Source organism: Heterodontus francisci, chromosome 1 (assembly GCF_036365525.1).
Source record: "Heterodontus francisci isolate sHetFra1 chromosome 1, sHetFra1.hap1, whole genome shotgun sequence".
NCBI lineage: Eukaryota > Metazoa > Chordata > Chondrichthyes > Heterodontiformes > Heterodontidae > Heterodontus > Heterodontus francisci.
In genome coordinates this window covers 217,186,497-217,207,154 of record NC_090371.1, presented here as the reverse complement: position 1 = coordinate 217,207,154, position 20,658 = coordinate 217,186,497, and the positions used below count along the sequence as shown (strand labels likewise).

The window sequence follows — 20,658 nt, the reverse complement described above, 5'->3', positions numbered from 1 at the left end:
TAAAGTGAGAATGACTGACCAGCTTTTGTTAAAGCATCTCTGAATCATCTCTGGGTCTGAATTGGAGGATCAGTAGCTCATTCTTCCTTCAATTTATTTTTTCTAACTGTGGCTAAGTGTCTGGTCTTCTGGATTAGCAAGGCAAGGTTTGGGAAATTGTGGGTGCAAATCCACATCCCAACATGCCATAGATACAAGAACTCTCTGCTTTCCAAATCTCCACCATTGCTTTAGCCAATCAACATGACACAGTTTAGGAACTCCATGAAAACATTTTTATCACATACTTTGTTTGCAGGTGGCATAACCATCAAATTGGGGAGCTCTGGCATTACCAGTCATGAAAATACAATCTGTTCGAGCTAATCTGTTCAGTTACAAAAGGACATCAGCCATACAGGGCATAATGGGTCTGCATGGATGAGTCTGCTATAATGCCTATTAGAATTAGAATTAGAACATTACAGCGCAGTACAGGCCCTTTAGCCCTCGATGTTGCGCCGATCATCTGACCTACACTATTCCATTTTCATCCATATGTCTATCCAATGACCACTTAAATGCCCTTAAAGTTGGCGAGTCTACTACTGTTGCAGGCAGGGCGTTCCACGCCCCTACTACTCTCTGCGTAAAGAAACTACCTCTGACATCTGTCCTATATCTTTCACCCCTCAACTTAAAGCTATGTCCCCTCGTGTTTGCCATCATCATCCGAGGAAAAAGACTCTCACTATCCACCCTATCTAACCCTCTGATTATCTTGTATGTCTCTATTAAGTCACCTCTCCTCCTCCTTCTCTCTAACGAAAACAACCCCAAGTCCCTCAGCCTTTCCTCGTAAGACCTTCCCTCCATACCAGGCAACATCCTAGTAAATCTCATCTGCACCCTTTCCAAAGCTTCCACATCCTTCCTATAATGCGGTGACCAGAACTGCACGCAATACTCCAGGTGCGGCCTCACCAGAGTTTTGTACAGCTGCATCATGACCTCGTGGCTCCGAAACTCGATCCCCCTACTAATAAAAGCTAACACACCATATGCCTTCTTAACAGCCCTATTAACCTGGGTACCAACTTTCAGGGATTTATGTACCTGGACACCAAGATCTCTCTGCTCATCTACACTACCAAGTATCTTCCCATTAGCCCAGTACTCTGCATTGCTGTTACTCCTTCCAAAGTGAATCACCTCACACTTCTCCGCATTAAACTCCATTTGCCATCTCTCAGCCCAGCTCTGCAGCCTATCTATGTCCCTCTGTACCCTACAACACCCTTCGACACTATCCACAACTCCACCGACCTTCGTGTCATCCGCAAATTTACTAACCCACCCTTCTACACCCTCATCCAGGTCATTTATAAAAATGACAAACAGCAGTGGCCCCAAAACAGAACCTTGCGGTACACCACTAGTAACTAAACTCCAGGATGAACATTTGCCATCAACCACCACCCTCTGTCTTCTTTCAGCTAGCCAATTTCTGATCCAAAGCTCTAAATCACCTTCAACCCCATACTTCCGTATTTTCTGCAATAGCCTACCATGTGGAACCTTATCAAACGCCTTACTGAAATCCATATACACCACATCCACGGCTTTACCCTCATCCACCTGTTTGGTCACCTTCTCGAAAAACTCAATAAGGTTTGTGAGGCACAACCTACCTTTCACAAAAACCGTGCTGACTATCGCAAATGAACTTATTCTTTTCAAGATGATTATAAATCCTATCTCTTATAACCCTTTCCAACATTTTACCCACAACCGAAGTAAGGCTCACAGGTCTATAATTACCAGGGCTGTCTCTACTCCCCTTCTTGAACAAGGGGACAACATTTGCTATCCTCCAGTCCTCCGGCACTACTCCTGTCGACAATGACGACATAAAGATCAACAACAACGGCTCTGCAATCTCCTCCCTGGCTTCCCAGAGAATCCTAGGATAAATCCCATCTGGCCCAGGGGACTTATCTATTTTCACTCTTTCCAAAATTGCTAACACCTCCTCCTTGTGAATCTCAATCCCATCTAGCCTAGTAGGCTGTATCTCAGTAATCTCCTCGGCAACATTTTCTTTCTCTACTGTAAATACTGACGAAAAATATTCATTTAACGCTTCCCCTATCTCCTCCGATTCCGCACACAACTTCCCACTACTATACCAGTACATTAATCAGAAATAAACATCTCTTTACTGACAGTGCCAATGGTGTGCATGTATGTATAGGGAACTCTACTGCAACTCATTATAGTGGTCTCACTAGCTGTGCAGCATGTGCGAGCAAACCTTCGGAAAATGCAACATCTGTTCCTTCTCCAAATCCCATTGAGCCATCAGATAACCAAAGCTCTCGCTTGGACAGTAGGACCATCTGTGTGTTCAGGCTAAACTCAGCAGCCACAGGGTCGCTCACCTATTACAAAGTATAGAGCAGCAAACAGAAGCGATTATTTTAATTAATTATATTATAATTGCATTATATTAATATATTATATCATAGTTTATATTAATAATATTAGATTATAATGATAAAGTACACACTAAAGAAAGTACACACAAAAATCTGCAAGTATTCTCCCACACCTGCTGGAATCGAATATCAAGATCGAATGTCATGGGTTCTCGTGGATTACAGACAATTGGCAGATTGTACTCCTGGTTCGGTGCAGAGCTGCACGGGATAAGTTTCACTGTATATGTTCCTGAGTAATCCCGAACCTGGAGGGAAAAAGGACAAAGAGACACATGGATGGTGAGAATAATAAAGTTAAATGCTGGGAGCACCAAGCTCTTTTACACTGGTTCAAAAGCACATGTCTAGCGTAGAATTTTAAATGATTAGTGTAGCTGCAACTCACATTAGTGGTTTACTGTAGAATAGTGGAGGTGAAAACCCCAGAATCATTTAAGAAACAAACAGATACAGCAATGGACTCTAGAGTCTTTCTTGCCAGATGGACTTCCTGCTCTGTAATTATTATGTAAGATTGAACCTCGAGGGTTATGCCGGCAAGTCCCAGCCTTGACATCCTTTGCTCAGTGGTAGTACTCTTGCCTCTGAGTCAGAAGATCGTGAGCTCATCCTCACTTCAAAGAGTCTAACACTCTAGTGCAGTACTGTGGAAATGCTGCACTGTTGGAAATGTTGTATGTTGAATGAGATGTTAAACCGGGGCCCCTAGTGCCCTCTAAGGTGGGTGTAAAGATCATTATGGCACTATTTGAGGAAGAGATGGGGAATGCTCCCTGATGTTCTTGTCCATATTTATGCCTCGATCAGCAGCACTAAAACAGATTGTCTGATCATTATCCCATTGCTGTTTGTGGCACTTAACTGTCTTCCATGTTTTCCTACATTGTAACAGCAATAACACTTCAGTGCCTGTGAAGTACTTTAGGATGTCCTGATGACATGAAATGTGCTTTATAAATGCCAGTTCTTTCTTTCAACATGAATTTAAACTTCATTGCCTTTATTGGGAGAACCTTACCACTTCTTGGCCCAGTCAATAGATCGAGCACTTCCTTTATGCAGCAGGACAATCACTGAGACCACTGATACATGATTTTCACAGAAAAATGCAAGCAATCACAAGTTATGATCCCTGAAAGACTGGCAAACATCCCAGAAAATGCTGCAATCTCTTCATTTAAAATAGAATGTGGTTTATTCAGTCAGTATGAACTGGTAAGTATTTCTCTAGCTATAATTTAGATTACCATTTAGTATTTGACTTAGAACTCTAAAACTGCAAAAGAAACTGCAAGTTAGTTAAGATGTCTAGTTAACAGAAACTGCCTGTCAGTGGCAGTAGAGGTTAACTGTCAATCAGCTGAAAGTGGTTGCCTGAGTAAGTGACTGCAGCAGGAAGCTGACTTAGCAGTTGTAACTTGGGTGTGAGTCATAAGTTCTCCAAATGTTTTCTATCCCACAGAGTGTGAAGCACAGAGTGATTGAGGACCAGAATTTTTTGTCAACAAAGTGCTAATGTTGGGTATTTGGTGCAGAGGGGGAAGGAGGTGCTTTTTTCATTCTTTTTGTTTTACCTCCAGTCACTGGTGAGTCTCCAAGCTATGAAACTAACTCACTATTACTTTACTAAATTAGTAACTAGTTGACTAATTAAATAAATAAATAAGGATAGACAGATATGGCAAGGCGGGTGGTGTGAGTGACTGCAACATATGGGAGTTGTGGCAAGTATTGCAATCCCACACAACCAAATCTGCAGTAAGATTCTGCAGCTTGATAATCTGCGGTTCAGAGTTGTTGAGCTGGAGTCCAAGCTACAGTTATTGCAGGGTATCAGGGAGCCGAAGAGTTACTTGGACACTTTGTTCCAGGATGCAGTCACACCCCTTAGGTTAAATAGAACTATGGAGTTGGTCAATGGTCAGGGACAGGAGGTTGTGACTGAGAGTCAAGCAGGTAGGGGGATCCAGGATGTAGTGATGGAGGAGCCTCAGTCCTCAATTTTGATCAACAGGTACGAGGTACTTGTTACCTGTGTGGATGAGAACAAGGACTGCAGGGTGCATGGCGAAACTGACCATAGCACCATGGTGCAGGAGGCCATTCAAGTGGGGGGGATTGAAAAGGAATGTGGTAGTGATAGGGGACAGTATAATCAAGGGGATAGATACTGCTGTCTGCAGCCATGACCAGGAGTTCCAAAAGTTGTGTTGCCTGCCTGGTGTCAGGATTAAAGACATCTCCTCACAGCTGGAGATGAACTTGGGGTGGGAGGGGAAGGATCCAGGTTTTATGTTCCACATAGGAACCAATGACATAGGTAGAACTAGAAAAGGGTCGAAATTAAAACACAGAACATCAAAGGTAATAATCTCTGGATTGTTACCTGAGCCATATGCAAATTGCCACAGGGTCAAGCAGATTAGAGAATTAAATGCGTGGCTCAAAGAGTGGTGTGGGAAAAAGCGGTTTCGATTCATGAGGCACTGGTACCAGTACTGGGGAAAGAGGGTACTGTTCCGTTGGGATGAGCTCCCTGACAAATCGTATAACTAGGGCATTAAACTAAAAGGGGGGAGGAGTCAGGCGAAGGGAGATTTCAAAATCTAAAGAGAAAAGTCATAGTAATAGAGCAGTGTAACGATTTGGGTAAAGACAAGAGTGGGACAGGAAGGGACAGAGTTTAACGGTAATCATGCATTAGCAAATAAGGTTCATGCAAAGAACAGTAGTGCAAAAATAAAATTAAAGGCTCTTTATCAGAACGTACAAAGCATTCAAAATAAAATAGATGAACTAGAGGCACAAATAGAGATAAATCATTCAGATGTAATCACCTTTTACAGAGACATGGTTACAAGGTGACCAAGGTTGGGAAATAAATATTCCAGGGTACACAACATTTTGAAAAGCCAGATAGAATGGAAAAGGAGGAGGAGTATCCCTGACAGTAAAGGCTGATGTAAGGACAGTAGTGAAAAAGGATCTTGGCTCAGAAGATCAGGAAATAGAATCAGTATGGGTGATTAGGAATAACAAGGGTCAGAAAACGCTGGTGGAGTAGTTTATAGGTCACCTAACAGCAGTTCTAACATTGGACAGAACATTTGGTAAGAAATAGTTGGAACTTGTAATACGGGCAATGTAATAATTGTAGGGGACTTTAATCTTCCTATAGAATGGACAAATCCAATTGGCAGAGGTAGTCTGGAAGATGAGTTCGTAGAATATTTCCGCGACAGTTTCTTGGAACAATATGTTGTGGAACCGAATAGGGATAAAGCCATTTTTGATCTAGGATTGTGTAATAAAGCAGGTTTAATTAGTAATCTCATAGTAAAATATCCTCTGGGAAAAAGTGATCAAGTTGAATTCTATAAGTTTGAACGTGACATACTGAGTCCCAAACATGAATCTTAAATTTAAACAAAGCCTATTCCGTAGATGTGAGGAGAGAGCTGTTTAAGGCTGATTGAGTAATTAGACTAAAAGCTATGGTGGTAAATGAACAATGGGAAACATTTAAAGAAACTATTCAAAATGTTCAACAAAAATACATGCCATTAAAAAAACTCAGCGAGAAAGATGCATTACTGTGTCTTACTAGGGAAGGATAACATTAGATTAAAAGAAGAGGTTTATAATGTTGCAGAGAATACTAGTAAGCAAAAGGATTGGGAGTGTTTTAGAAACCAGCAATGGGTGACCAAAAAGTTGATAAAAGGTAAAAAATAGAATATTGTTATGGACAGGGTGAGAGAGATCTGCTGAAATCCCTGTTCCCTTTCCAACTGTCTGTAATCAGAAAGCTTTTGAGAAGATGATGTGTGTTTTTTTTTAACACCCCTGATGTGCGGACAATTTGAATAACCAGCAGCAAGCTCTTTGCGGGTTCAAATAAAGACTGAGGATTCTTTATTTACACACTCATCCCAAAATCTAACACTACAGCACTCACACAGTCACCACAAAAACACACTCAAGAAAAGTACAGTTGAAGCGAACTTTTACAGGTCATAAGAAAAAAGAATAGTTGGTAATTCATGTGATTGTCTTGCTCTGGACAACACGCATTGCAGGCCTGATGAAGAAGATGTCTTCACTCCAGAAGTGTAGTTTAGGTAAGTTTAACAGCCAAAAATCATATTCTGACATGGTTTTCAGGATTTTCTCAAAGTGATGGACTTTCTGCAGGTCACAAAGTTGGTTGCTTCTATTCTTGTTACCAGGAGCTCAGTTTGCTGTATTGGTGGACCCGAAATTGAAGGGGTTTGAGACCTTGTGATGTAATAGCCTCTGATTCTTTTAAGGCACATGATACTACATTGTCTACTGTTGCTTCTTTTTGCAGTCAGCATTTAAAAATTAAAAAGGAGACAAACATGGCTGCCTACGATGTGACTTCTCACAGTTACTTTTCCAAATCTGGTGGTAGTCTTAGGTTGATTTGCCACATTCTGGTTTATTGTTGTAAGACATTCACCCTGATACAGTCATTATCTCAGAAGAAACCCATTCAATTCAGGAATGTCTCTTGATGGTTTCAGGATGGGTGGAGTTGATACCTCTTATCTGGAATATATCCTTTTGTCCTTTCAAGACAAGCAGTTTTTGTATACACAGGCTTGGTTATCTGACCTTCGGCAGCCATCTTTGCAGCACATTGTCCATTTTTTTAAAGGAAAAATAAATTTCAAAGAGCCCACATTGAATAAAGTTCATATCTTAAAAGGTAGGAATATGATGCGTCTTTACTGGGCATGACAGTATGTTTGGAAACGAGCCAGGAATATGAAAACAGACTGTAAGTGCTTTTACAGGTATACTAAAGACAAGAGCAGCTAAAGTAAATGTTGGTCCCTTAGTGGCAGAAACAGGAGAAACTCTCATGGGGAATGAAGAAATGGCAGAGACGTTGAACAAATACTTTGTGTCTATCTTCACAGTAGAAGACACAAAGTACATACCAGAAATAGGGTGCAACCAAGCAACTAAAAAGAGTGAGCAAATTAAGATAATTAATATCAGCAGAGATAAAGTACTGGAGAAACATAAGGGACTAAAAGCCAACCAATCCCCAAGACTTGATGGCCTACATCCTAGGATTATGATCTTCCAAAATTCCCTAGATTCTAAAAGAGTCCCAGCGGATTGGAATCTAGCAAATACAACACCACTATTCAGGAAAGGAGGGCGAGAGAAAATAGGAAACAACAGACCAGTTAGCCCAACATCAGTTGTTGGGAAAATGCTGGAATCTGTTATTAAGGAAATCTTAATGCACGAAGAAAATCAAAGTATGATCAGACAAAGTCAACATGGTTTTACAAAAGGGAACTTGTGTTTGACAAATTTACTAGAGTTTGTTGAGGATGTAAGAAGTAGGGTAGATAAAGGAGAACCAGTAGATGTAGTATACTTGGAGTTCTAAAAGGCATTCGATAAGGTGCCATACAAAACGTTAGTAGGCAAGATAAGTGCTCATGGAGTTGGGGTAATATATTAGCATGGATGGAGGATTTGTTGATGGACAGGGAGCAGAGAGTAGGGATAAACAGATTCTGAAGGATCTTGAAAGGGTAGACACTGAGAGGTTGTTTCTCCTGGCTGGGAAATCTAGAACACAGGCACAGGCTCAGGATAAAGAGTTGATCATTTAGGACTGAGAGGAGGAGAAATTTCTTTGCTCAAAGGGTTGTGAATCTTTGGAATTGTGTACCTGAGGGGGGTTGTGGATGTTCCATACTTGAGTACATTCAAGACTGAGATCGATAGATTTTTGACCTCTCAGGGAATCAAGAGATATGGGGGTGGGTGGCAGGGGGAGCAGGCTGTAACTAGTGGAGTGCCGCAAGGATCAGTGCTGGGGCCTCAGCTATTTACACTCTATATTAATGACTTGATTGAAGAGGGACCGAGAGTCATGTATCTAAGTTTGCTGATGATGCAAAAAGTTAGGTGGGAATGTAAGCTGTGACAAGGCACAATGGCTGCAGAGATATATATATAGGCAGGTTAAGTGAGTGAACAACAAGGTGGCAGATGGCATATAATGTCGGAAAGCATGAATTTATTCATTTTGGTAGCAAGAACAGAAATGCAGAATATTTTGCAAAAGGCATGAAATTTTGAAATGTTGATATTCCAAGACACTTGGCTATACATCTACAAGGAATATAGAAATTTAGCCGGCAAGGACAGCAAGCAATTAGGAAGGAAAATGGCATGTTGGCCTTGATTGCAAATGGATTTGGTGTACAAGAATAAGGAACTCTTGCTACAATTGTATAGGGCTTTTAATGAGACCATACCTGGAGTACTGTGGCACAGTTTTGGTCTCCATATAGAGTCAAAGAGTTATACAGCGCAGAAACAGGTCCTTTGGCCCACCGTGTCTGCACTGGCTATCAAGCCTATCTATTCTAATCCCATTTTCTAGCACTTAGCCCGTAGCCTTGTATGCTATGGTGTTTCAAGTGCTCATCTAAATACTTCTTAAATGCTGTGAGGGTTCCTGCCTCTAACCCTACTTCAGGCAGTGTGTTCCAGATTCCAACCAGCCTCTGAGTGATAACATTTTTCCTCAAATCCCCTCTAAACCTCCTGCCCCTTCCCTTAAATCTATGCCCCCTGGTTATTGACACCTCCACTAAGGGAAAAAGTTTCTTCCTATCTACCCTATCTATGCCCCTCATAATTTTGTATACCTCAATCAGGTCCCCCCTCAGCCTTCTCTGCTCTAAGGAAAGCAACCCTAGCTTTTACAGTCTCTCTTCATAGCTGAAATGCTCCAGCCTTGGCAACATCCTGGTGAATCTCCTTTGTACCCTCTCCAGTGCAATCACATCCTTTCGATAGTGTGGCGACCAGAACTGGACACAGTACTCCAGCTGTGGCCTAACTAGTGTTTTATACAGCTCCATCATAACACCCTGCTCTTATTTTCTATGCCTCAGCTAATAAAGGCAAGAATCCCATATGCCTTCCTAATCACCTTATCTACCTGTGCTGCTGCCTTCAGTGATCTATGGACAGGTACACCAAGGCCCCTCTGACCCTCTGTATTTGCTAGGGTCCTACCATCTATTGTATATTCCCTTGCTTTGTTAGTCCTCCCAAAATGCATCACTTCACACTTCTCAGGATTAAATTCAATTTGCCACTACTCTGCCCATCTTACCAGCCCATCTATATCGTCCTGTAATCTAAGGCTTTCCTCCTCACTATTTATGACACCACCCATTTTCATGTCATCTGCGAATTTACTGATTGTACCTCCGATATTCCCATCGAAATCATTAATGTACACTACAAACAGCAAGGGTCCCAGCACCAATCCCTGCGGTACACCACTGGTCACAGGCTTCCAATTGTAAAAACAACCCTCGACTATCACCCTCTGCCTCCTGCAACTAAGTCAATTTTGGATTCAATTTGCCAAATTGCCCTGGATCCCATGGCTCTTACCTTCTTGACCAATCTCCCGTGTGGGACCTTATCAAAAGCCTTGATGTAGTCCATGTAGACTACATCAACTAATCAACTACTTTACCCTCATCTACACATCTGGTCACCTCCTCGAAAAATTAAATCAAATTTGTTAGACCTAATCTCCCCCTGACAAAGCCTTGCTGACTATCCCTGATTATTCCCTGCCTCTTCAAGTGGAGATTAATCCCGTCCCTCAGAAATTTTTCCAATAGTTTCCCTACCACTGATGTTCGACTCACTGGCCTGTAATTACCTGGTTTATCCCTACTACCCTTCTTGAATAATGGTACCACATTTGCGGTCTTCCAGTCCTCTGGCACTTTTCCTCGAAAGGGTAGACACTGAGAGGTTGGTTCCCCTGGCTGGGAAATCTAGAACACGGGGCACAGCCACAGGATAAGGGGTTGATCATTTAGGACTGAAATGAAGAGAAATCTCTTCACTCAAATGGTTGTGAATCTTTGGAACTGTGTACCCCAGGGGATTGTGGATGTTCCATCATTGAGTATATTCAAGACTGAGATCGATAGTTTTTTGATCTCTCAGGGAATCTAGGGTTGTGGGGAGTAAGCAGGGGGAAAGTGGAGTTGAGGTAGAACATCAGTTATGATCATAATGAATGGTCTACTCCTGTTTCTTATGTTATATTCAGTGAGAAGAATCATGGAATGCAATCTCCAAAACATTCGTAAAAATCCCCTAATCTCATGTAACAAGAAGTAGATTTTAACAGACTTAATCTTTGTAAAATAGTGGTCTTGTCAAGTGCATCTTGAAGGTTATCATCTGCAGTGGTGCCTGATACTCATAACCTAACACAACAATAACATAGTATGGTTATGTAAGCACCTATAATATAGAAGAATGTCCTAAGGCACTTCACAGAGCCATACAAAAAAGAATGAGTGCCAAGCCAAATAAGGCAAAGTGTGGGGCTTATGCAATTAATGGCATGGCTGCCAAGAGTTGAATGAAGGGAAGGGGCATAGACAAGACCCTGGAGTCAAAAAAGCAAAGAGATGTCCAGAAGCGGATGATTTAAACACAACAATGAGCATTTTAAATTTGAGGCATCGAATATGGGCAGCAGCTGTGGGAAATTGGCAGCAGCCTATACTCCATGAAGGCAGGAATATAGTGAGGAGAATGTAAAGGAGCCAGGATGTGGGAAAGGGTACACCAATGATGAGAGCTCTCCTAACTCAAGGTAGTGAACTTACAGCGAAGTCGGAGATGAAACTCCACTGTTGTGTTGGCCGATTGTAGGTTGGCTCACTGCGCATAAGGCTGAGTGTGAAGGTGAGGCCAGGGTGATCAGCAGACATTACCATGGATGCTAATGAGGTACCTAGAACACAAAGCAGTACAGATATTACTTAAATCTCCACTAGTAAAGAGTAGAATATTGAAATGTAAAGGCAATTGCATGTGCAAATTAAACTTAAGTAGAACAAGGAAGGATTAAGGATAAGTTTCTTTTCCCCGACCATTTTCTTAGGGAATTTATACAAGTACCACTACAAACAAGACTTCATTATTGGTACTGTTTCTGCAACTGTTACAGCAAGTTAAATGAAGGATTTTTTTTCATTCTTAAGTGTCAGCGAAATGTTTTTTATCTGGACCCATCTTACATTTTCACACATCTTCCATCATAAGCAATTTAACAAGTATATTATTTGTGTCCATAAAACACAATCATGGCTGAGAACTTTGTTCATGTGACTGACTGCCGAATTAAAGGATTGTTAAAGGTGTGCATTCTCACATGGGATTGAATCTGAGCACTCCCAGACTGCCAATCACACAGAAACAAGCAGACAGCATCTTGCAAGATCCAACTGAACCATATGTTGATTTGTTTGTAGAATCAATAACATGTCTCTGCAGGGGATTTACCACTGAAAGGAATTCTGTTATTTACCTGGGTGAGACATGACAAACTGGCCTCTGAATCGAACCTCTGTCTTGAAATTTACCACCAGTCGACCTTCTTCATTGATCCTCATGCTGGTTGGATACAAGGCACCTGCACAAAGTAGTCAAAACAATCCAGTTCCTCATTCAAAGTTTCCAGATATTAGGGAGCTTTAGCACACAATCACAGTAAGGTAATGTGACGGAAACCACACCTGCCAGATGGAAATACATTATTTGAACGCTTACTGGAATTGAACATAACTTGTTTTAAAAAAGACCACAGAAAATGGCTGAAAACATGGCTGCACATTTGCATTCTAAAAGTCAGTGGCATGAAGAGACAATGGGAGTACTCCCGTATTCAATTAGCCAGATGGGTTTTGTCAATAGTGATGATCAAGAGACATTGAGTGGCATTGAACGTGGAAGAGCCAGCATTCCACCGTACCGCACCCCACCCCCCCCCACCCCCCACCCTTACCGAGAGTGTCTGGTAAGCTGTGAGGAATCCACAAACCTCGCAGGTGAGGCTGTCTCAAGCAAGAAGCTAGTCACATGACTAACCTGCTGGCCAACCTGGAGTTAACTGAATAAAAGCAAAATACTGCAGATGCTGGAAATCTGAAACAAAAACAAAAAGTGCTGGAAATACTCAGCAGGTCTGGCAGCATCAGTGGAGAGAGAAGCAAAGTTAACATTTCAGGTCTGTGACCTTGCATCAAGGTCATGATCAAAATTCCAGGGACTCAGGGAAGTAACTTAAGCCTCAAAACAGAAGACCAGTGAAACAAGTTTGAAAGTGTGCACGAGGCCCCAACGAGAACTGCAAGACTTAACTTCAATCAAAGACTTTACATCCAACCCAGAACCATCTATTACTTCAAACCTTTCCCCTTTAATTCTTTCTCCTTCTCTGTCTCTATTTGCATGTGTGTTTATTGCGTATGCGTGCTAGTGTGGTCGCGGCACGTATTTTTATTAGTTTTAACTGAATTAGAGTTTTAAGGTTCATAAACATACACCTTTTTTGTTTAAATCTGAGAAAATCTGTCTGGTTGATTTCTTTGCAATTACAATTAGAGAGCAGTGAGCAAGGACTCACTGAGGGGAAGCTAAAAACATTGTGTTTTAAAAGTTAAACTCTGTTCCGGCCAAACCAGGAAGAGGCTGAGAGGGGAGCCCTAGACCTCCTCCTCACCTAGTCGAAACAGTAATAATTGAATTAATGTATACTCAACTAACTGTGCGTGATTTTTCAGGCCCGCCCACACCCGAACATGCCCCCACGGATGATTGAAAATTGAACCATATTAAGTACAAGTTTCTAATGGACTATGTTTAAAGTAAGATATTGCATGTTCGGTACCATATCTTCTTCATGCTGGCACCCATCTTACAAAGTTAACTTGCAGTTAAAATTTATTCATTTTCCTTCTCCATATTGTTGATATTTCCATGTTCCTATGTCAATAATTCACCTTTCAGTAAAGGCTGGCTTGGGTCTGCAAATGAAACCCGAGCCCGAAAGAACCACATCTGATCCCGAGCCCGACCCGAGTCCTTCCTTTTTTCCCACGTCCGACCTGAGCTGACCCGACTATCAGTGAACCTACCTTCCGTTTTTCACTTTGTTGCTTATCTGCACAAGCTTAAAATAACTGTAACAAAACCACCTTTTAAGTCCAAAAAGTACATTAACATTGGAGCCACTTACCGGACGTTGTGATAGAGCATATCTGACCTGGCCTGACCCAACCTGAGCCTGAATGCCGGTCCCGGAAGTGTGACCTGACCCGACCCGAACCCGACACATGTTGTCAGGTCCCGTCGGGTCTGGGTCAGGCTTTTACTTTTCAGCATGTTCCAAAGGATGATGTCAGAAGTTGAAAACTAAGGGATGAAACTGATCTCTAGTGGCAGCACAAACCCCAGGCAATAGGGAATCAGCAACCCACTCACAACTCCAATTTCTTCTCCACTGAACTCAGCAGAAATGAAAATGGGGCGGGGTGTAAATCAGGTTGCTGATTCCTTATCACATGTTTTGCGCAACCACCCAAGACCAATTTCACCTCCTTGAGTCTTTAAAGGGTCAGTGTTGCTTTCCAATGTGCCTCACAAAACTGTTTGACTCAATTATGTGGTCTCTGTAACAATGTTATTAAGGCGAGCATAACATTTTTTAAGGGATAGTTTTAATAAAATAAAATGTAAACATGTAAAACAAGAGCATTTTGTAAAAAGTTCAGTGAAACAGATATAAGGACTGCAGCATAATCTTACTACACAGGCCAACCTGGTAGTCCTGCAGTACGACGGCTGGAAGGATTGATTTAACATATGACATAGAAGCTACACAGAAATTATAACAAGGAAACAGGTCGTTGGGCCCCGCCGGTCTATATTGGTGTTTAACCTCCACCTCAGCAATAGTCCTAATTCCATGTGCCCTGTTTGTTCTATGTCCCTTTATTCCCCTTTCCTTCAAACATCTATATAACCTATTCTTAAATGTTGACAAGGTCTTTACTTCAATCACTGACTCCGATAGTGCATTCCACAGCCTCACAAGCATCCATGTACCAACATTTCACCTGCTCTTTGCCCTAAATCTGGTACATTTAATCTTATATCAAGATCAAGATGATTGCCTGAAAAAAGCCAGTCTTAGACTGTTTATCCACATTTATCAATATGAACCAGAGGTTGATTTTGTTTGGATGGGGTGGGGTGAGTTTTTCGGTGGGTAGTTAAATTGCAGCCTGGTGCATGAATGTTTGTCCAGGTGTAATATTGCTGGCTGTTTATGAACACATTCCCACAGAAGTAGTCATGCTTTCATCTCCAATGGGCATTTTATGCAAATTAGAGGCAGACTGATGGCGATCGTGATTTTTTTTTTACTGGAATGAAAAGCAACATTTGAGACAACTCAAAGCCACCAGGAATTCAATTTTACTCTCAATAAAAACATTCCATTCCACCTCAATGAAGGGTTGGAATCTTTCCCTCAGTCAGACAGAACTTCAACATGTCAAAGAATAAAAACTCCAGGTGGGGTCTGTTCAACTTTTTGTTTTGATGATTGTGTTTTATATTTCAATATTGGCTGCATAGCCTCCCTATTAAGTGTCGTGGCACCAATTTATTTTAATATACATATATATATTATAAACATTCAAAACTTGACTATCCCAGCCAAAAAATAGCTGGAACTGAATCATGACTTCTCTCAGCAGGCAATATGTCCCTACACCCACAAATAGTGGCCCTGGCAACACTGGAGTGGGTTCCTGTACATAGTGTGCCTGCAAACTAAAACAATTCAGCCTATAGCAGGCTAACAAACAAAATAATTGTAAGAATTGCTCAAAGATGTTCTGAGTCCGGGTACTCTGTATTCCAAGCATATAACAAACCAGGTTTTCTTCTAAAATACCTTGTAGCGCTGCTTCTGGGGGACTGCCGATACCATCCTTCCACAAGATGGCAGTATCATACACAAAGGTGAGTTTTAGTTCGGATTGCAGGTCAAAGTGTTGCCAGCCGCCAACTGCTGCAGGAGAGTGGAAGACATACGAGACAAAAAGAGGGACGCGGAGTGTGACGTACGACTGAACTAAGTTTAGAACCTGCAAGTCAAACAGAAATAAAATTAATAACTAAGGAAGAAAGAGGAATGGTGAAACTCAATCCACTGGGATCCATACTATAATCAACGCTTCAAAGTAAATCCTTTTCCTTGGAAATCTGCAAAATTAAAAGTAATGTTTAAATTTACCTGATGAGAATATGAAGAGAAACATCAGATGGTTTAAGGCCTGAAATCACCTCCGAGGGTGCAACCCGGAAGTTGGACCCAAACATGCACCTATTCCTGTACCCATTCTACCAATGTTGAGTTCTAATTAAATATCATGCCAATCTCATTAAAATATTCCTGAATGTAAAAACGGGCATAAAGCAGCATAAACAATTGAAGCTCAAGAACAACGCTGAACTCACACTACGTATTCCCCATTAAGCATGAAAATTAAAGTTTCAACTCATTACGTTCAAAATTCTGCCATCTTTTAAGCCAAATAATTGATTTGAGCTCCAAGTTATGTGTGTCTCTGGGCACATATGCAGAAGAAATTCAAGGCCATACTGTCCAAATGAAAATTAAATTTAGTATAATCTGGGGATAGTGCCAATAATCACAGGTTGTTGTCAACTTAGTATAAAATTTGGTCAAACAATATTCTATTTTTCGTGTTAAATATCCTTAAAAGACATTGATCACCAAATTTAAACATCAATCTCCTTTATGTAATCCTACATAAAACTCAAATGTACTGAAATCAAGATTTAGCAGATATAGTGGCAATACTGAACCAGTGGCTTGGTCTATTTCCGTCTCCCCTCCCAAGCACACTTGAACAACAGACTATGTACACAGTCAATTCCAGACAGACTTCATTCCAACATGATTCTAGTGCCACAGACTGTTTATGATGGATTAGTGGGCAGATAGCTAATTAAAGCACAAGTAAGCTTGAGATCCATTGTTCTACCATAAAATTAACTTCAATATCCATTAGGATCATTCGTAGATGAATTGTGAAGGAATTACTGAGCTGGCTCAGGAAAATGCAGGCTTTGACCATGCATCAATGCAAATACAATCCTCCGGACTCAGTTATGTTACAATCAGAAGCTGAAGTTGGTACTTGTCACTTTTTGACTGTGTCATGCAGACCCCCACCTGCCAAGAATGAGGCATATTAATTTTGTTATATCAGCATTGATTTTTAACTGTTGCTGGAGCGCAGTAATGGCTTGGTAAACAGATCAGTTGTAGCTGGAAAAAACATTTACATACTAACAGACAGTGCTTGTGGTGACAAAGGACCATTCCCTGACACAGTCAACCCACAATGGACTTTGATCACCAGACATTGTTGGTGAGGAAGCTCACATTCCAGGATGACTGCTAAGGTGGCCGAATCCACAAACAGAAGTGGTCAAACCAGCTAGTCACATGACTAACCTGGCATGGCAAGCTGCATTTTTTTGAATTATACAAACAGCTTGAGAGACTGTTTGCTCCTGGACTGTAAAGACTTCTCCTGGCTGGCTCACCACAGCCTCTCTTGTCTGCTCCCATCTCTTTCTCACAGAACTCCAAATCCACTGAAGGCGTGAACCTCAAGAGAGAAAAGTCTCCTACATCAAGGACTCTACAGCGAGCTCGAAGAACAGTAACCAAAACTATCTTCAGATATTGCCTCGAACCTTTCCACTTTATTTTTTCTTCTGCTCTTTTCTGTCTCTATTTGCATGTGTGTATTGCGTATGCATGCTAGCGTGGGTGCGTCGTATATCCGTAGGCATTAACTGAATTAGAGTTTAAGTTTTAAAAATTCAACCTTTCTTCTTTAAATCTAAGAAAACCTGTTTGGCTGGTTTCTTTGCCTTATAATTAGAAAGCAGTAAACAAGGATTCACCAAAGGGGAGTTAAAAACACAGTGTTTTTAAAATTAAACCCTGTTACGGTAAGACCAGGTGAAAGCTGAGAGATAACCTAGACCCCTTTCTCACCTGGTCGTAACAACTGTTTCAGCAGATAAGAAGCCAGAGTGCGCATGTTGGGTCAGGTTAGAGAGATTGTCCTACATTCTGAACATGCCCTTTGTTACTGAACAATTCAAGGCAAGGGACCAAGGCCTAAACTGTAAGGGACCACCAAGGTTGAAAGTCATAGGAGAAGGTAAATCAAATAGAAGTTAGGTGCAACAAACTTGGGTTTTCAAAGCATGATAGTTGTAGGGAGAGAGGGAGTGGAGACACAAGGAGGTAAGGTGTTATACTGTTTTGAGGTTCTAGAGAAAGAATGATGCAGAGTTAAACATGGTGCAATGAGTCTTATGTCGGGAATTTCCTCTGGGGTTCTCTTGATCGGCCCCCATAACATGTTTAGTGCATTCAGTAGGGATTGAAAGTACTGAGCACTTTATTGGTTCCAAACCAGTAAAGCTAATGGAAATTTGATGAAGTGGGAACGCTTGACAATCTTATGCTAGTCATCAATCTTAGGCGAGGTGGTGCCATCTTTTTTGCATCTGAAATATTATTAACTCATTATAATATATTCAGATTGGTCAACAGGTTCTGTAATGAAGTGCACCAGTTTGTTATAATGGTGTAAGTTCATGATTGCACTGTGGCCTTTCCTAAAGATGAATTGCTGTTTGTTCTCATGCTGTTTTATGTTACTAGTTAACAAATGGGAATCAGGTGTGTGATGCACCTACTATTCCTCACTTAAATGTTTGGCTGCAGAGAAATGGAACAGAGCAAACCAAGTAAGTGGCTCAGTCTCAAGACTATCTCCAGTTGTAACTCTGCTGGAATAAATCTTAACCAACCACTTAATAAAGGACCACTTAAAAGGCGGGTTAACAAAATAGAGGCTAATGAAATAGGAGGGTCAGTGTCAGCTTTGATAAAAAAAATTGACTTAAGGACAGAAAACAGTGAGTTGTGGTAAATAGTTATTTTTCGGCTGGAGGATGGTAAGACAGTGATGTTCCCCAAGCGTCAGTCTGTGGACCACTGCTTTTTTTTAATATTTATATAGATGACTTGGATATTGGAATATAGAGTAACATTTCAAAATTTGCTGATGATACCAAGCCTGAAGGAGTGGCAAATAGTGAGGATAATACAAATCAACTGCAACAGGACACAGATATAGGCTAGCAGAATGGGCAGACAAGTGGCAGATGGAATTGAATACAGAGAAGTAAGAGGTGATGCATTTTGGCAGAAGGGATGGGGAAATGCCATACAGACTTAAGGGCACAGTTCAGAAGAGTGTTCAGGGACAGAGGGACCTAGGGATCCATGTGCATAGATCTTTGAAGGTGGCAGGACATATTGTGAGAGTGGTCAGCAAAGGGGATCTCGGGCTTCATAAACAGAGGCATTGAGTACAAAAGTAGGGAAGTTATACTGAATATTTATACAACTCTGGTTAGGCCACAACTGGAGTATTGCATCCAGTTCTTGTCACCACACTTTAGTAAGGATATGAGGGCCCTTGAGGGTACAGAGGAGGTTTACCAAAATGGTTCCAGGCATGAGGGATTTTAGCTGCAAGGTTAGATTGGGGAAGCCGGGGTTGTTGTTCTTGAAGGAAAGGAATTTGAGAGGAGATTTGATAGAGGTGTACTTAATTATGATAGGTTTGAATAGGACAGACGAAGAAAAGCTGTTCTCATTAGCAGATGGTACAAGGACTAGGGGACACATTTAAAGTTTTGGGCAAGGGATGCAGAGAAGATTTAAGGAAGAACTTTTTTATGCAGCAAGTGGTAATAACCTGGAACTTGCTGCCTATGAGGGTGGTGGAAGTGGAGATGATCAATGATGTCAAAAGGAAACTGGATAAAAACATGAAGGAAACAAACCTGCAGGGCTACGGGGATAGAGCAGGGAATGCGACTGACGGGATTGCTCTACGGAAAGCCGGCATGGACTCAATGGGCCAAAAGGCCTCCTACTATGCCTTAAATGACTCTAGGGCATTTCATTACAAAGAGTGAAAAAACAGATGAAGAAAAATTTGTTTCAGAAGCAGTCCATTCTGGAGATGTCGAGAATTATTCTTGTAGGCTTTCTAGGAGAAATGTGACATCAGGGCTTTCCGCCAGCACTCACTTGAATTGCAGGATTTTTTTCAACTTCTCAGGAGCTTTGCAGCACCAGAGATTTTAGCTCTCCTACACTGGGTCTTTGCAGGATTTCTTCAAAGAGGTAGAGAAGGAGGTGAGCTGGGTGGTTTCTTTTCCCTTGGCAGGTAAACAGTTCAATATCCCAACTAAACTGAAAACAAGGTCTAAACCCCAAACACAGAGTCGACCTCCTGACCTCCATAAACCTTGACATGTGACTTCTCTGTAACAATTTTTCCCCAGGTCACCTAGGCTTCTGTTGTTTACTGAGCCCAAAGCACATGACTTCCAGCACAGGTGGCTTTCAAACAACATCTCAAGTGTCCTTTCGATGAACTTGTTAAAAAGAAGACACATCCATGGAATCTTTTCGGTTTTAACACAAGTCCTCAAAAAAAATCAACAAATGGAAGCACTTTTCTAACACCTCCATCCTTACAGGAATGAAATGCCATTTTAAATGGACTGCTTATGGGATCGCTTAGCCCTGTCCATCGCATGCTGCTTACGCAGTTTGGCATGCAAGTAGTCCTGGGTTGTAGCTTCACCAGGTTGACACCTCATTTTGAGGTATGCCTGGTGCTGCCCCTGGCATGCCCTCTTGCACTCTTCATTGAACCAGGGCTGGTCTCCTGGCTTGATGGTAATGGTAGAGTGGGGGATATGCCAGGCCATGAAGTTACAGATTGTGGTTGAGTACAATTCTGCTGCTGCTGATGGCCCACAGCGCCTCATGAATGTCCAATTTTGCATTGCTAGATCTGTTCAAAATCTATCTCATTTAGCACAGTGGTAGTGCCACACAACACGGTGGAGGGTATCCTCAATATGAAGGCGGGACTTCGTCTCCACAAGGACTGTGAGGTGGTCACTCCTACCAATACTGTCATGGACAGATGCATCTGCGGCAGGCAGATTGGTGAGGACGAGGTCAAGTATGTTTTTCCCTCTTGTTGATTCCATCACTACCTGCCGCATACCCAGTCTAACAACTATGTCCTTTAGGACTCGGCCAGTTCCGTCAGTAGTGGTGCTACCGAGCCACTCT

General features: G+C 41.6%; 1 protein-coding gene across 1 annotated transcript in view; it reads right to left on the bottom strand.

The window, feature by feature from the left end:
* frem3 (Fras1 related extracellular matrix 3) overlaps positions 1–20,658 on the bottom strand; it is a 247,556-nt gene that overhangs the window by 5,951 nt on the left and 220,947 nt on the right. Inside the window, exons 17-21 of the mRNA XM_068033444.1 lie at positions 15,331–15,523; positions 11,896–12,000; positions 11,192–11,319; positions 2,591–2,725; positions 2,294–2,420 (exon numbers count right to left, since the gene is read on the bottom strand). Of these exons, the coding sequence (XP_067889545.1) occupies positions 2,294–2,420; positions 2,591–2,725; positions 11,192–11,319; positions 11,896–12,000; positions 15,331–15,523 (688 nt within the window). The remainder of the gene's footprint in view (positions 1–2,293; positions 2,421–2,590; positions 2,726–11,191; positions 11,320–11,895; positions 12,001–15,330; positions 15,524–20,658) is intronic.